Source organism: Neopelma chrysocephalum, unplaced genomic scaffold (genome assembly GCF_003984885.1).
Source record: "Neopelma chrysocephalum unplaced genomic scaffold, ASM398488v2 Primary Assembly neopelma1_96714, whole genome shotgun sequence".
Lineage (NCBI taxonomy): Eukaryota > Metazoa > Chordata > Aves > Passeriformes > Pipridae > Neopelma > Neopelma chrysocephalum.
Genome location: NW_020925358.1, coordinates 125267 through 147490, shown reverse-complemented (window position 1 = coordinate 147490; position 22224 = coordinate 125267). Strand labels below are relative to the sequence as shown.

The 22224-nt window shown below is 42.7% G+C and overlaps 1 protein-coding gene across 1 annotated transcript in view; it reads right to left on the bottom strand.

The window, feature by feature from the left end:
* LOC113981708 (transportin-1-like) overlaps positions 1–21836 on the bottom strand; it is an 87294-nt gene extending 65458 nt beyond the window's left edge. Inside the window, exons 1-3 of the mRNA XM_027709263.1 lie at positions 21714–21836; positions 18154–18229; positions 6003–6152 (exon numbers count right to left, since the gene is read on the bottom strand). Coding sequence (XP_027565064.1) covers positions 6003–6152; positions 18154–18229; positions 21714–21818 — 331 coding nt within the window. The 5' untranslated portion in view covers positions 21819–21836. The remainder of the gene's footprint in view (positions 1–6002; positions 6153–18153; positions 18230–21713) is intronic.
* Between the last annotated feature and the right edge of the window lie 388 nt (positions 21837–22224).

Sequence of the window (22224 nt, the reverse complement as noted above, 5' to 3'; positions counted from 1 at the left end):
GGTGGAAGGGAAGAATGGTTTGTATTCCCCCAGATACACTTACCTGCCTAGACCAACTTGAAACACCAGAGAATAAAAAGGATTTGCAGCACGCTTTAGGCCTGCTGATTTTTTGGAGAAAACACATCCCTGATTTTTCAATAATTGCACGGCCCTTACATGATTTGTTGCGGAAAAAAGCAAGGTGGAATTGGACCCCCCTTCACGATGAAGCCCTACAACTCCTGATTTTTGAGGCCAACACATACCACTCACTAGGCCCCACACACCCTACCGATCCAGTACAAATTGAGTGGGGATTTGCAAGCTCCGGACTGTCCATACACTTATGGCAGAAAGGACCTGATGGTCCCACCAGGCCTATAGGGTTTTATTCATGCAGTTTCAAAGATGCTGAAAAACTATATTCTATCTGGGAAAAGGGCTTATTTGTGGTGAGCACTGCTTTTCATGAAACAGAAAAAATTGTCCGTCAGCAATCTAATTTTAAGGGGACCCTTTAAAGTCATCAAGCCTGTTTTGACAGGAACCCCACCCCCTGATGGGGTGGCCCAGCTAGCTACTGTTCAGAAATTATATGCTCAAATTGAACATTATTGCACCATTCAGGTAACAGAAGGAGCTCACAAAAATCTTCCCTTACAAGATGAGGTAACTTTAAATAGCACAGCTGATTCTCCACCCTCTGTGATTCAAGTTGCACCCCCATACTCAGAGCAATTGCAGAATGTGTGGTTTACTGATGCATCAGCTAAGCGGGAAGGTAAAGTTTGGAAATATCGTGCTGTAGCTTTACAGGTACATACAGGAGACAAAATAGTAACCGAAGGAGAAGGCAGTGCACAGGTAGGAGAATTAGTAGCAGTTTGGAGTGTATTTAACCATGAAGCTGAAACCTCTGACTCTGTATATGTTTACACTGATTCTTTTGCTGTGTTCAAAGGGTGTACTGAGTGGCTCCCCTTCTGGGAAAAAAATTACTGGGAAGTGAATAGAGCTCCTGTTTGGCAAAAAGAGAAATGGCAAGAAATTCTTGCTATAGCAAAGAAAGGGAATTTTTTAGTTGGATGGGTAGCCTCTCACCAGGAAAATGAAACTCCAGCTAGCCGCTGGAGCAACAAAGTAGATGAACTGGCCAGATTAGCCCCTCTAAGTGTAAAAACTCCCACAGAGAACTGGGACAAACTGTTAGTGGTTGCATTTAAAGAGACAGCACACAGGAGCACAAGACCTATACAGAGAAGCAGGAAGCAGGGGATGGCCAGTAACTCGAGAGATGTGCCACACCTGCATATCCTCATGTGAACAGTGCAGAACTCGACTCGAGCGTCACCCTTTAGAACAATCCCCCTTACATATAAGAGACAGAAAAGGGCTGTGGGACACATGGCAGATAGATTATATTGGACCCTTTCGAAAGTCTGAGGGAAAACAGTATGTGTTAGTAGGAGTGGAAGTTAGGTCAGGATTAGTGCAAGCAGAAGCTTTCCCTTGGGCAACCAGTACAAACGCTCTAGAAGCTCTGAAAATGTGGTTCAGTTTTTTCCCAAAACCTGTATCTATCCAATCAGACAACGGGTCACACTTCACAGCTGCCATTGTCCAGGAGTGGGCCAAGGAAGAAGGAATCCAGTGAATATTTCACACACCATATTATCCACAAGCAAATGGCATAGTGGAAAGAACAAATGGCCTGCTTAAACGATTTCTAAAACATCAGAAATCCAATTGGACTGAACAACTACGGAATGCTGTAAAAATGGTGAATGATCAGTGGGGAGTAAATGGCTGTCCCATCCCAGACTCATGGCTTTTTATCCACAGCCTCCCTCTCTGATACCAGCAACATCAAAGCCTGAGAGTAATCAAAAACCCTCTCACCTTCCTGGACAACCTGTATTAGTGGAACTACCTTCTGTAGGAGCTGTACCAATGGTACTCGCCACTCCCTTGAACATATACACCTGGAAAGCAAAAGATGCTTATGGCAAAGAACACAAAATAAGCTCTCAGTGAATTGTTCCTACATTTTAATGTTGGGCCTAAAAGGGGTCGGACAGACCTTTTTCTTTTCTTTTACAAGTAACTGTTCAACGGAGAAAAGTATTCAGAACTGTGAATGAATAACCTCATATTTGGACTATGGTTCAGTTTACTGGTAACTGTAGTTATAATTTGTTAGCTATGCTTGTATGGTTATTTACCTTGTACATGTGCTCAGCAGAACAGACTGTTAAAAGTGAAAATCAAAGGAACCTCGCCTGGGAACTAGTCAAAGGGTTTGCGAAAATATGGAATCATACCGATCAAGGTATATGTGTAACTTTACCCGAGTCTGCTGAACAAGGATTGCGATTTTTTATGGTACCATTGAATTTATCTTTTGTTTTTAACATGGCTAGTGTGACAGCCCCATTACCCCTACCTGAAAAGTGGACAAACAAGACCAACAAAGACCAAATACTCTGGAAAGGTATTCCTATAGTGCATGGCCTTTACCAAACTTACACCCCACCTCCTAATATGACTCAGGACTGGATGTCACACCGCAAATATTGTAAAACTATACATCCAAAAGTAAATGTAACCATCTTATCTCAAATTGAATCCCGTCACCCATCTATTAGATCAAGTAAAGGTGAATTTAAACCTGGAATGATAACCTTTGGGGAATATAATGATAGACAACCCTGCCTTATTTACTCATGGGACCCACTCTTTGACCCATTATACACACCAGATATATAAGAAAGTAAATATGCCACAGTTTTTAGTCCTTCCTGGTGTGTACAACTTCCTAATACAAAAAATATAACTCAAATTAACCAGAAAAACTTAATGTGGGCATGGTCTGTACAAGCATTTTTTGAATCCAAATTTACAGAACCTAAATTTACCGTGCCTCAAGTAGAAGATAGTCCTTTATTCAATTGCTCAAAGGTTATAATATGCAAAGAAGGACCAGGAGATCCTCCAGAAACGTGGTTTTTGCTTAGAATTAGAACACTGATAAGGGACATGAGTACTTGTTGGAGATACCCCTCTAAAGGCTGGAGAAATCAGGATGAATCCTGTAACTCAACCTACAAATATCTTCCATATCACGGCAGCTTTTAATAGTGCTATACTGCTATAGATGCTTCAATATTGCTATGATGCTTTAATAGTGCTGTATTGCTATAGAATGATAACAAACACTCAAAACGGCAACACACTCTTGAAACAAAATTGTTCCAAAGTAAACCCTACATATATATGTTTACAAACACCGATTATTCAGTGTAGTTTCACTCTAATCCACCCCAAGGGATTTATTAATAAGAACTTGGGTTACCCTCCCCTTCTGGGGCAGGTCGCAACACCTAGAAATAAGTAAAAATAACACAAATATCCATGTTATGGAAGAGGTGTACTAAAATACAGTATTTAGGAAATCAGAAAAACATTCAACAAAAACACTTGTAGGTGATATTCTGATCGCCACACTTTATCTATGTTTTCTGAAAGAAGCTATTTAAAAAACATAAACTCATTATGTTAATGTATGTAACATCTGTTGTAATGATTCCCTGAAGAGGTGTGCATTTGGGGGAGCAAAGAGGAAATCAGCTAACAGAAGTGTTTCACTGATGTAAGTGGAGTGCTGAAATAGTTCTGAAGTCAGACCTTTACATTATTCCTGGTTTTAGGTATAAAAATTGGCAGCAAGCTGAATTTTAGTAGATTCAAGTAAACTTATGTTCAGTCACATTTAAAGAGATACGAGCTGAATTGCTAAATCAGTTTTAAGAGAACAGGAAGGAAAAATATATTTGTATCTTCACACAGAAGATTAATATCAGAATCAAAACATGGTGTAGTTGTGGCAATTATCAGAAGCAAACAATTTTAGGAGTTTAATAACTCTCACTAGTGCAGCTCTCACTTGTATCAGTAACATTTTCAGTGTGCAAAAGACAGCAATAAGAGTAAACTATGAGAAATAAATAACCTGGTTTTATTATAAGCAAATGAATTTAGTAGGAAGATGGAAGGAGGTGGGGTTTTGTGTTTTTTTTTAACCAAGGTGTTTTTGAGCCGTACTGCGGAGGCTGTAAGGTGGATGGTCCTGTCTGGACCTGACGTCAGGGAACCTTTCACAGCCGGGAATAGGGAAAATGCATAAATAAAGATGTATCCTCTCTGCCATGTGGCAGCCTATTGTGTACAGGGGGACCCGTCTGTACAGGTCCAGGGGGGTTGTATCAGGGGTTACTGTATCAGGGTGAATTTATGCTGATACTTTTGGTCTGTGTTTGGCCCCGCCACCTGTGAAAGTTTTGCTCTTTCCCTGCCAAGTTTACTGAGAAAACAGTAGCTTCGTCCTTGGAGAGAGAGTTTCTTGTATAAACTATATTAATTGGCGTTCTGTGATTGGTAATTGTCCTCCAGGGTTGCTTGAAGGAGAGATTGAGGAGAAGGAGGATGAAGGCTCGACCCTCGACTCAATTAGGAAAGACCCTCAAAGCATACTGCGCGTGTGTTAGGGGATTTCCGAAGTTCTCACGCATGTGCAGAAGAGATGCACTTACATAACCAGGGGGTGGGATGGAGGGCCTCTGGCTGGGCGGTGATGGCCAAACCTGCGGAGGTTGTGGTCACTCAATTGTATAAAAGCAGATAGCTCTTTCTTGGAGTGGAGCTAGCTTCACACCAAGGACAACGTTGCCTTTTGGCAGGGACGCCTGCCAGTTTGTGAACATACTGACTCTCCAAGGATGCAGCTTCTGCTATGGGTAATTATAGGCATGCTAGGTCGGTAAGATAATTTTATGGGCAACAGCTGGGTAACTGGGGAGGTCATGCTGGGGGCTTATTTCTCTCCTCCTTCATCCCTTTTGGGTTTGTTCCGTTTTGTTGGCCACCTCTTGGTAATAAATATCAGTTTTGTTGAGCTTGCAACAGTGTCATGGTTTTCAAGCTTCAGTATGTTCGAACCCCTCCCTAATACAGTTACTTACGCTGATACTTTTGGTCTGTGTTCAGCCCAGCCACCTGTAAAAATTTTGTTCTTTCCCTGCCAAGTTATGAGAAAACAAGCACTGATAAAATGGGAACTTTGTCCTTGAAGGGAGTTTTTGTATAAACTATAATTGGTGTTCTGTGATTGGCTAATCATTCTCCATAGTCGCTTGAAGGAGAAATTGAAGACTATAGTGATGAAGGACGCTCCCAGACTCATTTGGAAAAGATCCCCCTGAGTGCAGTACGCAGGTGCAGGGAAAGCCACACGTGCGCAGAAGAGATGCACTTACATAACCAAGGGGGTGGGACGGAGGGCCTCTGGCTGGGCAGTGATGGCCACACCTGCCTAGGTTGAGGTCACTCAGTTAATTGTATAAAAGCAGATAGCACTTTCTTGGAGGAGAGCTAGCTTCACATCAAGGACAACGTTGCCTTTGGCGGGGACGCCTGCCAATTTGTGAACTTACTGACTTTCCAAGGATGCAGCTTCTGCTATTGGTAATTATAGGCATTCTAGGCCGTTGAGATAACTTTATGGGCAACAGCTGGGTGACTGGGGGAGGTCATGCTAGGGGCTTATTTCTCTCCTCCTTCCTCCCTTTTGGGTTTGTTCGTTTTGTTGGCCACCTCTTGGTAATAAATATCAGTTTTGTTGAGCTTCCAATGGTGTCATGGTTTCAAGATTTCAGTATGCTCAAATCCTCCCTAATACAGGGGTATGTCACAATCAATCAAGGGAAAGGGTAACACACCCTCCCGGGTCAGAAAAATTACCTTTTAAGGTAAAAAACCGGCGGTCAATGAATAGGTAACAGCTTATGTAACCGAAAGAATACAAAAGGCGCGATTTTCAAACGGTTGGTGTGCTTCCAGATGCGAGTGGCCTTGGAACACATAGCACGCTGCAATAAAAAGATTCTTGATACATTTTCTTTGTCCTACAGGTATTTTTGCCATCTTTAAAATCTAAAGGAAGGATTTTTCCAACATAAACTTACCTACAGTAGCTCTAATTAAGGGGGAGGAATCACCAATGTTGTTCAAACATTCACTTTTAATGAAGTCGGTTACTCCATTTGGAAAGTTGTGAAAATGTGCTTTAACATTATTCTTCAAGATGAGACCACTCAAGGAACGTGTTGGCTCATCTGCAACAGAAAATAATTACATTTATAACTTCGATCAGCTCATAGGATAAAGTGAATTTCCAGAACAATGCAACAAGATCAAAGTTTACAATGATAGATATTAATCTTTATTTCCTTATCTCTCTTTCCAAATACACCCATCAATTTACATAGCAAAGTTTTTTAGTTTCAGAGTTCACTCATGAGCAGACTCATGTTTAGTTCTTCAACCAAGGGCATGAGTAACTTGGTATTACTTTTGAAACATGCTGAAAGTGAGATGTGGATGTTCTACATAGAAAGGATTAGTTTATAGTATAAGAAAATTTAAATTTACAGTCTACAGCAATCCTAATCAGCACATGAAGCTAATTTTAATCAGCATTTTAGCCTTTGGTCAGTTGTGCACCCCCAGCCTACTCACTGGTGGGTTGGTATGAGAAGCAGAAAAGGCCTTGGCTCTGTGTAAGCTCTGCTCAGCAATAATAAAAACATCTCTATTATCATCACTGTCTCCAGCACAAATCCAAAACACAGTCCCATATTGTAAAAAAAATTAACTCTACCTCAGCCAAAACCAGAAAAGAAGACCTGATTTTGGCAAAAAGTAAGGATGTTCAAAGTTCATTTGCACCAAGAGTTACAATTTACACACAGATCTGTTCTAGGCCTTAAAAACCATTAACATCTCAAAAGAAATATAAGCAAAAAAAGAGATATAACTTTCAAATATAAAGTATTTTAAAACTAAAAGTTACTGCATCACAACACAAGGACTCTTAGCATACTCATGATGATTGACTGAGGGCCATTAAAAATACTTTCTATTGTAATCAATGCTAGTTGAACAGAAATGACACTTTTCAAAAGAGGGGCTATAGTTAAAATTAATTTTAATCCACTGATTATGAGTTCCAAAACCAGAATGCTGTATATAAGCATAAAAACAAGATTAAAAAGTATATTTCACTCTTCCTAAAGAAGCATTAATTTTCATGCTCTGTAACTATAAATGTATTGATTTACAAACATAGTTTTTACATAGAATTCAGTAACTTCAAAAACCAGGAATCCATCCTATGCATATATATTTAAAAGAATTCTATAACTTCGCCTTTAATACAGGTTTTAAATACCCACCAACTTCTAAAAAATGTAAATATTAAAGTTCTTCCACTTGCACAGCACTGCATTTCAAAGGCCAACAACTTTTCTGGGAGAATGGACTTATGATTTTAAATAAAAATATTAAAAACTAGATGAGCAGACGTCTCTCAACTACAGAATCTGGTTATGAGATGTGACAAGTATTACTATCACTATTACATGGCAAGTCAAATGAAGTAATTCTATCATTTTGTTTAAAATTTTTAAGATGTCAAGAACAAGAATTAAGAAAGATTTGGCTGCAATTCAGAAGCAAACCCAAATTCTACATCAGGTAATTCTCGATGATGTCTCACTGGGCTTTGGAGGCATCCTTCACAAACTTACTTCATGGTTACCGAACTGGACCTGGAGAAAACAACTGTTTATATTAGTGATATACATAGTTAGTATTTGTGTAATAGCTCATTGCATGAATCGATGCTGTAGGTGTTGGTCATCCCTTTGGTATAATGCTAGGTATAAGTGGTAGAGATTGGACAAGATTGAGTTTTGTCCATCTCTAAAGGGGGGACTGATGCCTCAGAGCTTTTTTTGGATTTTTTAACTTCTATAGATTTTAGAAATAGTTGTGTAGTAAATGTAGATTTTAATGTAGCTGCATTATATCCCTTACCCTTTATCAATCCCTCTAAATTCCGTTAGCATGTTTAGTCTTCTTTTCAAGGTAGAATTGTAGAAAAGCACCCTAGGCCTGGACCAGGAGATATTGCCCAGACACAGCAACCTTCAAGCCCAGAACTCTGGAGGAACTCCAAGGACTGTATGTGCTAAGAAGAAGATGAAGATGAGGAAGAAGGGGTCCCACATGCCCCCAGACCCAATTCCCGAAGGGGCGTGTCAGGGGACAGAACAGGGCAGAACCGGGGGTGGACAGATCTGGGATTGGATGGACCTTATTATAAAATCATAGAACCACTGTCTGGGTGCTCTCTGAATTCAAAGTAAAATCTCTCCATTCATTATTACACCAATTTAATATGTCCAATTACGATTTCCTTGCATATCTATAATCCACTGATAGATATGCACATATCCAAGAAATCCAGTCTTCCATAAGCAGTAATTAAGAATAAGGGCTATTGGGGACCTGGTGTTTTCTTAACCACAGGAAATAAAAGAGCTCCCTGGTCCCTCACCCAAAAAGCCACCTACTGGGCTGGAGGGCTGAGTCCCCTGGAGAGAGGTGATCCAATTGCCAAGGTAACTTCTATGGATCAATTGACTGAAAGTGTCCAAAAGGCTGCCTGTCTCCAATTAATGCATCAACACATATTGGAACCTGATCAAGGTTTCCCAATGACCATGCAAGTGGATCCAGACCGCTTGACCCCACTAATACACAGTTCTCCCAGAATCATTAAAGAATCTGGGAATTCACTTGCAAGATCAAATCCACTCTGCTGTAGCTGATGGCAGTGAACACTCCACCCTCGACCAGACATTCTCAGGCAGACCAAGGGGAAAAATGTGGACATGGGGGGAAGGTTACCCAGAAACTGATTAGTTATGGCAGATGTTTTGGACCCCCTAACCCAGCACCTTCTAAATCTAAGTCCAAGACTGCAATCTGCCAGGCTGAGTGGCAAAGTACTGCTGCTGCTCACCAGGGAAAGGAGGTGAGAAAACCCCTCCCCAGGGGAGCACAACATCAAAAGGAACAAACACTAGCAAAAGGGGAAAGACATGCCCTCTGGATTAAAGGCATACAGAAGGGCATTTCCTGAAACCTTATGGATAACCAGTCTAACACAAATTTGAAGGCATTAGTTGAAAACTGGGCAAATTCTCCATCCAAGGCAAACCCTCCGCCATCCACAGGTTCCCCCAAGTCTGTGCCTTCCATTCCACCTATTGGGACACCTTAGAAGGCTCACAGAAAGCTTATCTGGGGAGAGGATGACAACCTTTCCTATAGGTCTCCATACTTACTTGACACAGGGGCACAGATATCTGCTTTGCACACTGATGATGCTGTGCGGTGTGGCATTGTGTCTGATAAAAAAGGACTAATAGTGGCAGATGCATTTGGTAACCTGCAGCCACAACCAGCCGCTAAACTAAAGTGTTGGCTACTGGGAGAAGTCAGCATCACTGAGACATTAATGGTCATTGGTCCATTCCCTGTTAATTTGCTAGGCTTAGACATCTTAAAGGGCAAGTCCTGGACCAATGACAAGGGCAAGCACTGGACTTTTGGTTCAGATTTTTCATTACTTCACCTGCTGCAAGCTGCCCCCCTCTGCCTCCTTGAAAGGTAACTAATATAAAACCATATCCTTTGCCTTTGGGGGCCAGAGAAGGTGTGGTGGTTTGAAAAACCTTTTCTTTGGGGTAGCAATGGTTTGCCCCACTGATAATACTGGACCAATCAAAGGTTCATATGCGCCCTACGGAAATTACCTACCCACAGAAATGGAAGAGAAGGTGGTGAAGATAGTTTAGAAGGTAGGTAGCCATGATTTGAGCCAGGAGGAAGCAGGGGGCCAGTGAGCCCCTCGGCCCCCAGCCCCAGCTGAGGCTACGGGAGACCCGGTATAGTGTCAAAGCTGGACCGGGTCCCGTAATCAAGAGCTGGAAGAGTTTCCTTACTGTCAGCAGCAGCAGAAGACATTGAAAGCGACAGTGGAGCAGCCCTGAACAGAGACAATGGTGGCTGAAAGCCAAAAAGATAGCCAGTAGCAGCGAGATAATGTGAAGCCGGCTGAGAGATGCAGAGATGTTCCTGCAGGAGGGAGAACCAGCAACAAAACAGAAAAACTCAGCAGAGCTGTTTTGGGGTAAGACTGTATCACTTTCCCAAAACTCAGAGACCTCCTGAAGGGGAGGGGTGGGCTTCCAAACCCATAGGGAGTCCTGAAATGCAACAGCAGCTGGAGAGAGAGAGAGAAAGGAGCTGAAAAACCCGGAGTCGTCCTGAGAGCTGAGCCAGGACGGAATGCGGAGGAGGTGCCCATGCCCTCTGCTGCTGCTGCTGCTGCTGCTTCTATCATGCTGGCGAGCTGAGACAGAGCAAAAGAGCTTTGGTAAGACTGAACTGAAAGCTGCCTTCAATGTTCTAACCCAAGAGGAGTGAAGATCTACAAGGAGATCCCCCAAAGGCTCGGGCTCGGAATTTCCACAAAGTAAGAACAAAAATCCTGACTGCCATACTTAAATCTGCTGCCTTGGGAAACTGAAGGACACTAACCAGTGCCACAAAAAAACTGAAACGAAGGAACTGCGGCCTGTGCAGTGACAGAAAGACTTTTCTCTTTTTCTTCTTGGACTTTTATTGAAGAAAAGGAGAAATTTAATTTAATGTAAATATATATGTGTGTGTAAATAAACCTTTGTAAATATTTTCCCCTTCCCCCAATAACGAATAGTTGTGTTTTGTCTGAAAACTCTCCACATGAGGTGAAAAAGATATCAAGTCCATACCATCACTAAACCCTCTCACAGGGGCAAATTGTGGGAGGGGGGCTAGAATTTGGAAATTGGATTCTTGGGAGTTTCAAACTACCACAGAAGGGATTTCCCCAGTAATATCGGACTTAAGGGAAGATGGGATAATTGTTCCCACTCATTCCCCCTACAACTCTCCTGTACGGCCCATAAAAAAGCCAAATGGGAAATGATGACTGACTGTGGATTACAGGAAATTAAATGCCAATACAGTGCCTTTGACAGCAGCAGTGTCTAACATTGCCTAATTGATTGCCACAATACAGGAACAAGCTCATCCAATTTTAACCACCACTGATGTTAAAGATATGTTCTTTATGGTCCCACTTCAGGAAAATGACCAAGAATGTTTTGCTTTTATTTGGGAGGAATACAATACACGTTTACTCAATTACCACAAGGTTATCGCCACTCTCCCACACTGGCACATTATGCCCTGGCCCAAGAAGTGTCTATAATCGCAATAGACGAGGCAGTAAGGACCTATCAAAATATCAGTGATGTACTAATCGGAGGTCCAGACACAGACAGGGTAGGAAATACTCCGAACTGCATTATTAAAGAAGCACCACCATATAATGAGCTACCAGAAAACAAAAGAGGCTATGCTCTATTTACTGATGGATCTTGACATGTGGTAGGAAACCATCAGAGGTGGAAAGCTGCTTTGTGGAGTCCCACACAATGGGTCATTGAAGGTGCTGAAGGAGAGGGCGAGTCAAGCCAATTTGCAGAAATGAAAGCCACCCAACTAGCCCTAAAGATTGCTGAACAAGAAAAGTGGTTTGTGCTATACCTCTATACTGATTCCTGGATAGTGGCTAACACCCTATGAGGGTGGCTACAGCAATGGAAGAAGGACAATTGGCATCGCAGGGGTAAACCCATCTGGGCTGCTGCATTGTGGCAGGACATCACTGCACGGGTGGAAAACATGACTCTGAAGGTGCGTCATGTCAATGTTCACATGTCCAAAAGTCACGCCACTGAAGAACATCAGAACAATGAGCAGGTGGATAAGGCTGCCAAGATTGGAATAGTCCAGGTAGACTTGGACTGGGAGCAGAAGGGCGAGCTATTTATAGCCCAATGGACCCATGAAACATCAGGACATCTATGAAGAGATGCGACATACAGATGGGCTCGTGATCAAGGGGTGGACCTGACCACGGAGGCCATCACACAGGTTATTCATGAATGTGAAACGTGTGCGGCAATTAAGTGAGCCATGCGAGTAAAATCTCCCTGGAATAGAGGGTGGTGGTTGGGTTTGTAGTATGATGAGGCCTGGCAAATTGACTACATTGGACCACTGCCACAAACACTCCAAGGCAAGAGCTACATACTCACCATGGTGGAGGCAACAACTGGTTGGTTGGAAACTTATCCTGTAAACCAGGCCACTGCTCGAAACACCATCTTAGGCCTCGAGAGGCACATTCTGTGGCAACATGGGACCCCAGAAAGAATTGAATCAGATAATGGGACTTACTTTCAAAATAATCTTATAAGCTCTTGGGCAAAGAAACGTAGCATCGAGTAGATCTATCACATCCCTTATCACCCACAAGCCTCTGGGAAGATTGAGAGGTATAATGGACTGCTGAAGACTATGTTAAGAGCATTAGGTAATGGGACATGGAAGCATTGGGAGGTAAATTTAGCTGAAGTCACTTGGCTGGTCAACACTAGGGGATCTGCCAACCGCCCTGGTCTTGCCCAAACAAAACCCCTACATGCTGTGGGAGGGGATAAAGTCCCCGTACTACACATGGGGAAGTGTCTTGGGAAGTCGGTGTGGGTTTCTCCTCCCATGGGAAAAGGCAAACCCATACATGGGATTGTCTTTGCTCAGGGACCAGGATGTACCTGGTGGGGAATGCCAGAAGATGGGGAGACCCAGTGTGTGCCTCAAGGAGATCTAACCTTAGGGGAAAAATAATCTGTGGGGTAAGTTGTATGTTGCAGGAAGTAAAGTAGCAGGACAATGAAGAGTGAATTCTGTGAGGAGCAAGAAGAGTGTGACAATGACCCGAGCCAGGCTGGTGTTGGTGCCCAACGATCGATTGTGTTGCTTCTCCTGTCCTGAGTATCCATCCCAATGGAATGGAGCCCAAGATCTGGAGGGGTAGAAGAAGGTCATAAAACGAGATATGTGCAGGCGCGGCAGATAGTCAGATATGGGATCTGAGTATGACATAAATGGTATGGAATAATGGGTGGAGATTGTATTGGGTCTGGCTGAGATGGTGTTCATTTCCCCACAGTAGCCCTCACAGTACTGTGCTTTGCATTGGTAGCTAGAAGGGTGTTGATAACACACCGGTGTTTTGGCTACTGCTGAGCACAGCATCAGCACTGTAACATTCATTCCCCAGTTGAGGGCAAGATTCTGGGAGGGGACACAAGTAGGCCAGCTGACCCAAAGTAACCAAAGGGATATTCCATACCATATGACGTCAGCTCAGATATAAAAGCTAAGGTAAGGAGCAGGAAGGCAGGCATTCATTGTCTCCAATGGCTGCCTGCTGAGGAACCGTTACGCGTGCTGAAGCTCTGCTTCTGGGAAGTGGTCGGCCATCACTGCTGATGGGAAGTAGAGAATAAACCTTGTTATCTTTCACTTTGCTTTTGCACATGCAAGATTTTGCTTTGCTTCTGCTTTAATAAACTGCCTTATCTCAACCCACGAGTTGTTTTCCATCTTACTCTCTCCCCTCTCTGGCTGGGGAGGGGAGTGATAGAGTGGCTGGGTGGGCACCTGGCATCCAGCCAAGGTCAACCCACCACAAGGTGGTACCTCCAAAAGAACAACTCTGGGACCCCCACCACCGAGAAGACCAGGATGAAGAAGGAACAGCAGGACACTGCAGGGATTCACATGGTGGTGCTATCTTTTGCTTAATGTCTCTCTCTCACTCTCTTTCTCTTCCCGCCCCCTCCCTATTTCTCTCTCTACCTCACATTTACTGTTGAATAAAATCCATACTGTTGACTTTGGCATATGGTCTCGTTTGCACCTTAATTAGGGCATAGGCATCCCTTTATAAATGCATCATAACATTCCCACATTAGGATTGGGTTAAGCATCAGTCACTAGAATACAATCCAAGATCAGGATCACAAGGACTTTGTATAGCTGCAACAGGATAGATAACTATGGCTATATGGGCCAGCAGAAAGCAATGAGGAATACCGAGCATTAATCTCAACATATGTTCCCATTAGCCTAGGTTCCGCCAAGAGCCCAGCAACACTCCTAAAGGACAGGTCAAAAGAAGCCAAACTCAAAACTTTACAAAAACTGTGTCCAACTTATCCTTCTTAGACAAGAGATAGAGGACATGGTTAAAGGTAGATCTGAGAAAGGACATATGTTTTGGCATTAACCATCTGACGGTCTGAATATAGGCATAAACATTGTAGAAATAGTCTGAAGAGATTACAAAGTCACAGTTTATCTTTAGAGTTCAATAGAGAAATGCTACAAGGTGTCAACACAGTAGTCTCTGCTGATGCAAGCATCATCTCAGTGCACGCTGATACAGCCTTGAATCAACAAAATATTATGGCAAGATTATGATAGTCATCACACTCAATACTCCCTAACTGACAAGTTGAATTTCCAAAGACTGGAGAATATTCTTGATGAATGACAACGGCTATCATCTTTTGATCATTTAGCATATGCCACATCCACCTCTCATTCACAAAGTTCAGGATGCTGTGTGAGATAGCACGTGCGGGATGGAGAGGTGGTTGGTGTCAGCTGGAGGCTGAAAGAGGTGTAATTCCAGGTTAAAAATAATAAGAAAGTCCCAGAATTGTCCTACTGTAGTGGCTTTTTGTGGAAATGTCTTTAGTAGCAGATGGGCTGCAGGAGTGGCTTCTGTGAGAAGACACCAGAAGCTGTCCCCATGTCCAACAGAGCCAGTTCCAGCCAGCTCCAAGATAAACCCGCTGCTGGCCAAGGCTGATCCCATCAGCGATGGTGGTAGCACCTCTGGGATAACAGATTTATCAAGGGGTAAAAACTGCTGCGCAACAGCAGGCAGAAGATAGAGCAGTGAGAATATGCGAGAGAAACAACTCTGCAGATACCAAGGTCAGTGAAGAAGGAGGGGGAGGAGGCGCTCCAGGTGCTGGAGCCCATGGTGCAGACCATGGTGAAGCAGGCTGTCCCCTTGCAGCCCATGGAGGTCCATGGGGGAGCAGAGATCCACCTGCAGCCCATGGAGGATCCCACACCAGAGCAGCTGGATGTGCCTGAAGGAAGCTGTGACCCCATGGAGAGCTCACACTGGAGTAGGTTCCTGGCAAGACTTGTGGCCCTGTGGAGAGAGGAGCCCACATGGGAGCAGGTTTGCTGGCAGGACCTGCGAGCCCGTGGAAGGGATCCACACTGGAACAGTTCATGGAGGACTGTCTCCCATGGGAGGGACCCCATGCTGGAGCAGAAGAATGTGAGAAGGAAGGAGTGGCAGAGACAGTGTGATGAACTGACCACAACCCCCATTTCCCATGTCCCTGCACTGCTCAAGGGGAGGAGGTAGAGAAGCTAGGAGTGAAGTCGAACCTGGGAAGAAGAGAGGGGTGGATGGAAGGTGTTTTAAGATTTGTTCTTATTTCTCATTATCCTGCTCTGGTGTTAATTGGTAATAAATTCATTAAATTTGCTCAACTTGAGTCTGTTTTGCCTGTGACAGTAATTACTGAGTGATGTCTCCCTGTCCTTATCTCGACCCATGAGCCTTTTTTCATATATTCTCTCCCTTGTTCAGTTAAGGAGCAGGCACCTGGCATCCAGCCAAGGTCAACCCACCACAAACATATGAAATATAGAAAGTGATCTGAGAAGTAGCAGCACCAACACGCACACACTCCAGAAAATAACTCATTAACAAATGAAGAGAGGCCTATAGGATTCTGAGTTCAGATCAGGGGACATTAAAAAAAACCAAAACAAACCCAAAATAAAACCCCCAAAAAACTAAAGCAGGGCAGTGCTACTATGTTATACGTCAGGTTTTATGCCTACCAAACCAAAAAGGAACAGCTACAGTAACAGAGCATCTAAATGATAATTTTAATTTACAAAGAAATTAGTAAAAACGAACTTCTTTCATTACCATATTTTTCAGTTAATCTGAACTAAGGAAGATCTCCTAGCACCATGCCTCCTGGGAAGTACCTTCTAGATTCCTATACCTCAATCTTTAATGGCTTGGAATCATATTTTATTCTATCAGCTTGCCTACTATCTTACTTCCTGAACCTCTGCCAGTAAGGAACTGCATAAGAAGCTGGGGTAAGCATGGTCAGGACAGCTGACCTGAACTGGCCAAAGGGATATTCCACACCATAGAATGTCATGCCCAGTATAAAAACGGGAGGAAAAGCTGGCCAAGAGCCGCTGCTCGGAAACTGACTGAGCATTGGTTGGTGAGTGATGAGCAATTGCATTGCACATCACTTGCTTTGTGTATTCTAATTATTTTATCATTATTATTATTTTCTTCCTTTTCTGTCCCAATAAACTGTCTTTATCTCAGCTCACCAGTTTGAGTTTCCCTATTCTCTCCCCCATCCTGCGGAGGAGAAGGGGGGAAGCAAGCAGCTGTGTGGTGCTTAGTTGCTGGCTGGGGTTACGTTACAACAATGGTATAAAGCATATTAACAATTAAAGTATGATAGCATACTCATTAACAACTAAAAATTGAATACTTTATATCTACATTAGCACCTTGCTCAAAGATTTAATATGCTGGCCGATTCAGGTCTTCAAAGTGCTCTCTCAAACTTGAAGCATTCCCCCAAGGCCTTAAAGATTATCAGATTTCCTACATAGGATGCATAAAAACATTTGGATATATTCCAGCCTTCAAATATTAAAATATACTTTCTTCCTCCTCCCTCTTTCATTTTTCCTGAAGTAAGCTTACAGCACAACCAAAACACGAGTTCAAACATAATATATATGTTCTTGATAATGCTCTAAATGTTACAGGGCCCACATGTAAGTAAAATCTAATTTAAAGTGAAAAAAGCAAGCATTCAAAAACTCAGAGGTCAAGCATTAGAAGGCAGAAAAAGCACTAGTAGCAGGACACTAAGGAAAAAACCAACTCCCCCCCAAATCAAACACATTAAGTACAACCAAACATGAAGACACATGCCCAAACATGTCTCTTTCACTGGCAAAGACCTCAGAAATCTGTAGCTGTAGTACACTGGAAAGGAAGTCTTTCACACATCCTGATCATTACTAAGGAACTACCTGAATTTACCAACCGGAAGAGGCTACACAGTATGCCATAAACAGTTTGTACTAACGTCCATTAAAATAAGCCAACAGTAAGTAACTACATTTTATTAGAATTAAGATTTCAGAATGAAGATTCTACAGACATAATATTTGGACAACTCTAGTCTGTGATTGTCCTGGTTTCAGGTAGGGTAGAGTTAATTTCTTCTCAGTAGCTGTTACAGTGCTGTGTTTTGGATTCAGTATGAGAAAGGTGTTGATAACACACTGATGTTTTGGTTTTTTGCTAAGTCGTGTTTATCCTAAGTCAAGGACGTTTTTTCTTGTCTCATGTTCTGCCAATGAGGAGGTACACAAAAGAAACTGGGAGGGAGCATAACTGGGACAGGTGACCTGAACTGGCCAAAGGGATATTCCACAACATAGAAAGTCATGCCCAGTATATAAACTGCGTAGAGTTATCCAGAAGGGCGGTCGATATGGGTTTGGGAAGGGGGGTCTGGCATAGGTCAGTGGGTGGTGAGCAATTGCATTGTGCATCACTTGTTTTTCCCTTTTAATTATCATTATTATTAGCATTTACCATTATTACAATATTTTTTGATTATTAAACTGTTCTTATCTCAACCTACAAGTTTTACTTTGATTCTCCTTCCCATTCCACTGGGGCGGGGGGGGCGGGAAGGGGGGTTGAATGAGTGACTACCTGGTGCTTAATTTCCAGCTGGGCTTAAACCATGACAGTGATCTTCAAAATATTTAACAGATTGATTACTAGGAAGATCAGTCACAACTGGATTTAGCAGCATATTTTATAACATGTATAGTCATGATTCATCACCATGAAGTGCAAAGTTATTCCACAATTTCACTATAGTCTGATAGAAGTATGATCTTCCCACATTATTTTTAAGATTTCATTGGACATTTAGAATGGAATCTATTTCAAGACTGAAACTACAAGCACCAACATGTTATCAGATCTTTTTCCACAAAGATTCCCAAGAGGATAAAAAGTTCTTCTACATGACTATGGAGATCAACACACCAGCACACTGAGTATAGAAATCAGCTCCCTTTTTCTTTCAAGCAAAATAAAATAAAATTAAAAAAAATAAACTAGACAATGTCTCAAAAATTTACCTTCAGACTTCAACTTTGTAAGAACAAAAATCAGGTAGTTGTTGAAATCTGGATACTGATTGAGTTGTTCTAGTTTCTGAAGAGAAAAACTGTTAAGGAAATTAAAATCACACACAGCATTTATAGCTTTCTGAATACTATGATTGAGTTATGCACTACTGCATCATTTCAAAATGCTATAAGCTCACAACATACAGAGTATGAACATTCTGAAAACAATTGCTGTAATTTTCATACTGAAGCAGTAGCTTTTTAGTTTTGTTGAAATCTTAGAAAAGAATCCAGGAACAGACACAGAAATCCCCACCCTCCCAAAATCCCCTATGTTCCTCTGTACAGTTTTAGATGTCAATATTTACACTTAAAAGCCAGTAAAACCTAAGGAATCCACTGAGACACAATCACATAATGCCATTTTTTTTCTCCACAATAAATAAAAGCATTTCAGCATTAAAATACAACAGCTATGATGATTTTGATAAGTTACTCACTTTAATATTAGTCATATACCTTTTTTATGATGCTAACTAGCCACAGTCTGAGCTTTCAGCTATGAGAAGCTGTTTAATTGTAAATGCCCAGATATTTGTACAAAGAAGTTCATGTTTATCCATGGTCTCTTTAAAACAAAAATACTGTACACAAACCAATTTTCTAGAGCGACACTTCTCTGAATAAGTATCTTACTAGCAATACCAGCCTCTTCACTATGTTCTCTGGGGCAACTGCAAGAAGAATTATTATGTTTCTGAACAGTTAGAAGGTACGTAGCTGTTTTTATAAAATTTGTCATTACTTTTGCCTCAAATTTTTAAGTATTCTGCCACTGCTTGGCTAGAACAGCAATCTGGCATTCTCCTTGTATCCTGTTCTCACACCCTGGTATTAATTACTATTATGCTCAACAATATTTTAAATCATAAGCATGCAGTGCCAGCTTTAAGTTACTAAACCTACTAGATATCATCAGTATGGCAAACAATGAAGACATTTAACAAAAAATTATTTTTAGAAGTAGTAAGATGATTTGCTTCATAGGCATTTACTTTACTTGCTGTACAGCTAAATCTCTAAATATTCAAAGTTGCTAAACCCTAGCCAAATATATTTATGTTGACATTGATGGCCCTTCCAATGATCAATGGCCAGTGTCTCAATCACAAACTTAAAAAACTTCATTTTTAGATATTTAGGCTTCTTATATCAAGCAGTCTAGAGAAACCTGCCCTCTTTCCACTTAATAAGACAGTAAAGTGTACTTATCACAGCCACAAGCTCCTTTGCTGTGAAACACACGAGATGAAAGGTAAACAGGATGGTCACAGCAAGTGAAAAATAATACAGAACATTCTACATGGCTCCTAGAAATGAATAAACACATATCCAAAGACTGTTGCCAAAGATGCCATGCCAAAGAGCTCTTTCAGAAACAGACAAGATTTAGGGTAGCATATTTCAAAATTTTTTTTCTTCTTCTCCCTCTAATTGATCTAGGAATCAAAGAATAGCTTATAGGCCATATTTTCTCATCATTTTCTTCACCCACTTGAACTTTTTCCTTTTTTATTCCAAGAAACATCTATATCTTCATTTGAAAAATGTTTGAAAGCCTTACCAATTCATAATTTGTTAACAAAGGGTTTGGGCTAACTTATGCTCCTCACTTTATTACATTTCAGTTCTAAACACCTAAATATGCCAAAATTGTGTCACAAAGAGCATGAGAGTCAACACATTGATAATCTTATTTTAAAAAATTATGGACTGGAAGCACTTCAAATTTGAAACCATTTATCGCCATCCTAATTAGACATACTACTAAAGTAGGATTCCACAATACAACAGTCATCACAAATTTTTGTGGAAACAATCTCAAAGGAGACTTTTTTTTTTAATTATAGGACATGGTCTATCCAGTTGTATTAGAACATTTTCCCAAACTGATAATACAGCGGTAAAAATGTGCCACTTATCTAACCTTTACAGGCCAGCATATGAGGATCTCCTTGAAAGCACAGGTATTTCAGCACAGCAGTGAGTTACAACTGCCATTTAAGAATTTCAAACATCAGTTAACAGCATTTTTGTTCAGTAAATTTTTATTCATCTTCAAGATAGACAGCATCGCCTATATTGTCCATCCTACACATACACTGCTATTTTTCAAAAACAAACCAGATGCCATTATTTGAAGCAGACATTTAAAATGTAATTTTACATGAAAGCTATACTATAATCACTGCTGCTATAAACACTTTTGTATTTGAAATACTAAAGAAGAGCACCTGTTTAAGTTTGGGGCATTATCAGAACACTTAGCCACTTCTGTATATCATTTTTCAAAGGAAGCAATAGCATCTTAAGAATCTGAAACATAGCTGCAAAACCAAGGTGAAAACTACCTCCACCTTTCAGGTAAGAACAGAAGCTTTCCAAGGTTTGACCACATCTGCTAAGAAAGCCTAGAAGTCAAGCAAATTTGGCTTCAAGCTAAACTCCTAACATAACATACATACATATTCTTACCTATGTAAATAAGTTCTGTTGCCTTCTGTGAAGACCTTCAAGCAAATGCCTTAAATAAAAAGGGATCAAGATGCTAAACTCATATTTTTCAAAGGACAATATCCTTTCAGGACTTCTAAATATTTTAAAGTACCTCTATAGTTAGCTCAAGGAGCAGGAGACAGTAGATGAGAGCTTTTCAAGACTTATGCGTCTATTAGTCTTAATGTACAATTTTCCTCTCTTGACACCCAAACAACACTAATACAAAATGCACTGCAAAGCTGCACAAGACACATACAGTAGATTTCACTCTTCTTGTGAAACGTAAAAAGCCTAACGAACAGTATTTCAGGCTCAGGATTCTAGGCAGGCAGAAACATCCTCACAACGTAGCAAAATACAGTGTCAGAGCCAGCAAGCCAATGAGAGCATGCAGCCAGCGGCTCCATCAGGAACATTCCTCCCACCAGCTACGGCTTTCGCAGTGAATCCCAGCGCCGGTTAGTTTAGGAAGCCCCTGATCGTCCCTACTTTGCCGCCGGGGCGACAGGTACCTCGCGCCGCATTATCAACTCAGCTTGGAGACAGAGGCCCCCGCTCCCCCGCCCCAGCCCTCTAGGTGGGATCCGCCGAGGATGAGGGCTAGGTGCTGGCAGCGGCCCAGCGTGGGGTAATCTGGAAAAGCAGCAGATACCGAAGCAGCCACACGGAAACCAGGGCTTAAAAAGAAAAAAACCGAACCTTAGCTCCGGGCTCGCAACATGTCCCCGGACACTCGGCAGGGGAAAATGGCCTCGCGGCCCATAGGCCGCCTCGGCGGTTCAAACGCCGCGCCACGGCCACCCGCTCAAGCGGTGGCTCAGCCCACAGTGTTCGCTGTGGCGGCTCCCCAGGCAGGTCCAGCCGCCGCCTGCCTGCCTGCCACAGCGCCGGCCTGCGGCCGCGCTGCCCCTAAACGGTGCCCCCAGCCTCCCCAGCGGTCGCCCGGACCGCCGCGGCCCCGCTCTGCCTGCCCCACCCGCCCGCGCGGCGTAGGCCTCGACCAAGGATACTTGTTGCACGGCTCTCTGCGTGGTGGTGTCCGGGGACTGGGATTCCTTGAGCAGCTGCAGGATCTGTAGAAGCCCCTGTTCGTCAGGCTTCCACTCATGCTCCATCTTGGCTTGCTGAAAAAACACCAAACAAGAGGCCACGATTAGCGGCGCGGCAGGCCCCGGGAGGGAGGGAGGGAGGAAGGGAGAAGCAAGCAAGCAAGATAGCTAGCTAGCTAGCTGCGTGACGACCGGCCCGCTCTTACCCGAGCCCGGCCCCACAGATGGACAGCACTAACCTGCCCCTGTACGCGGACTGAGTCACGGAGAATTTGCGCTCTGGCCGTAAGAGCCACCTCGCGTCCTCCTGGGTCCTAGCGCCGAGCACGCCCCGCCCGCCCGAGCCGCCTCGGGCGCGCCGGCACCGCCGTCAGCCGTTCCCTAGTGCATTCCACACCGTCAGGAGCCTGGGGGCGACAAAACGCGAGCCCCTCAATTCCGGGCGGCGGAAAACCGGGCGCCTCGTCCACAG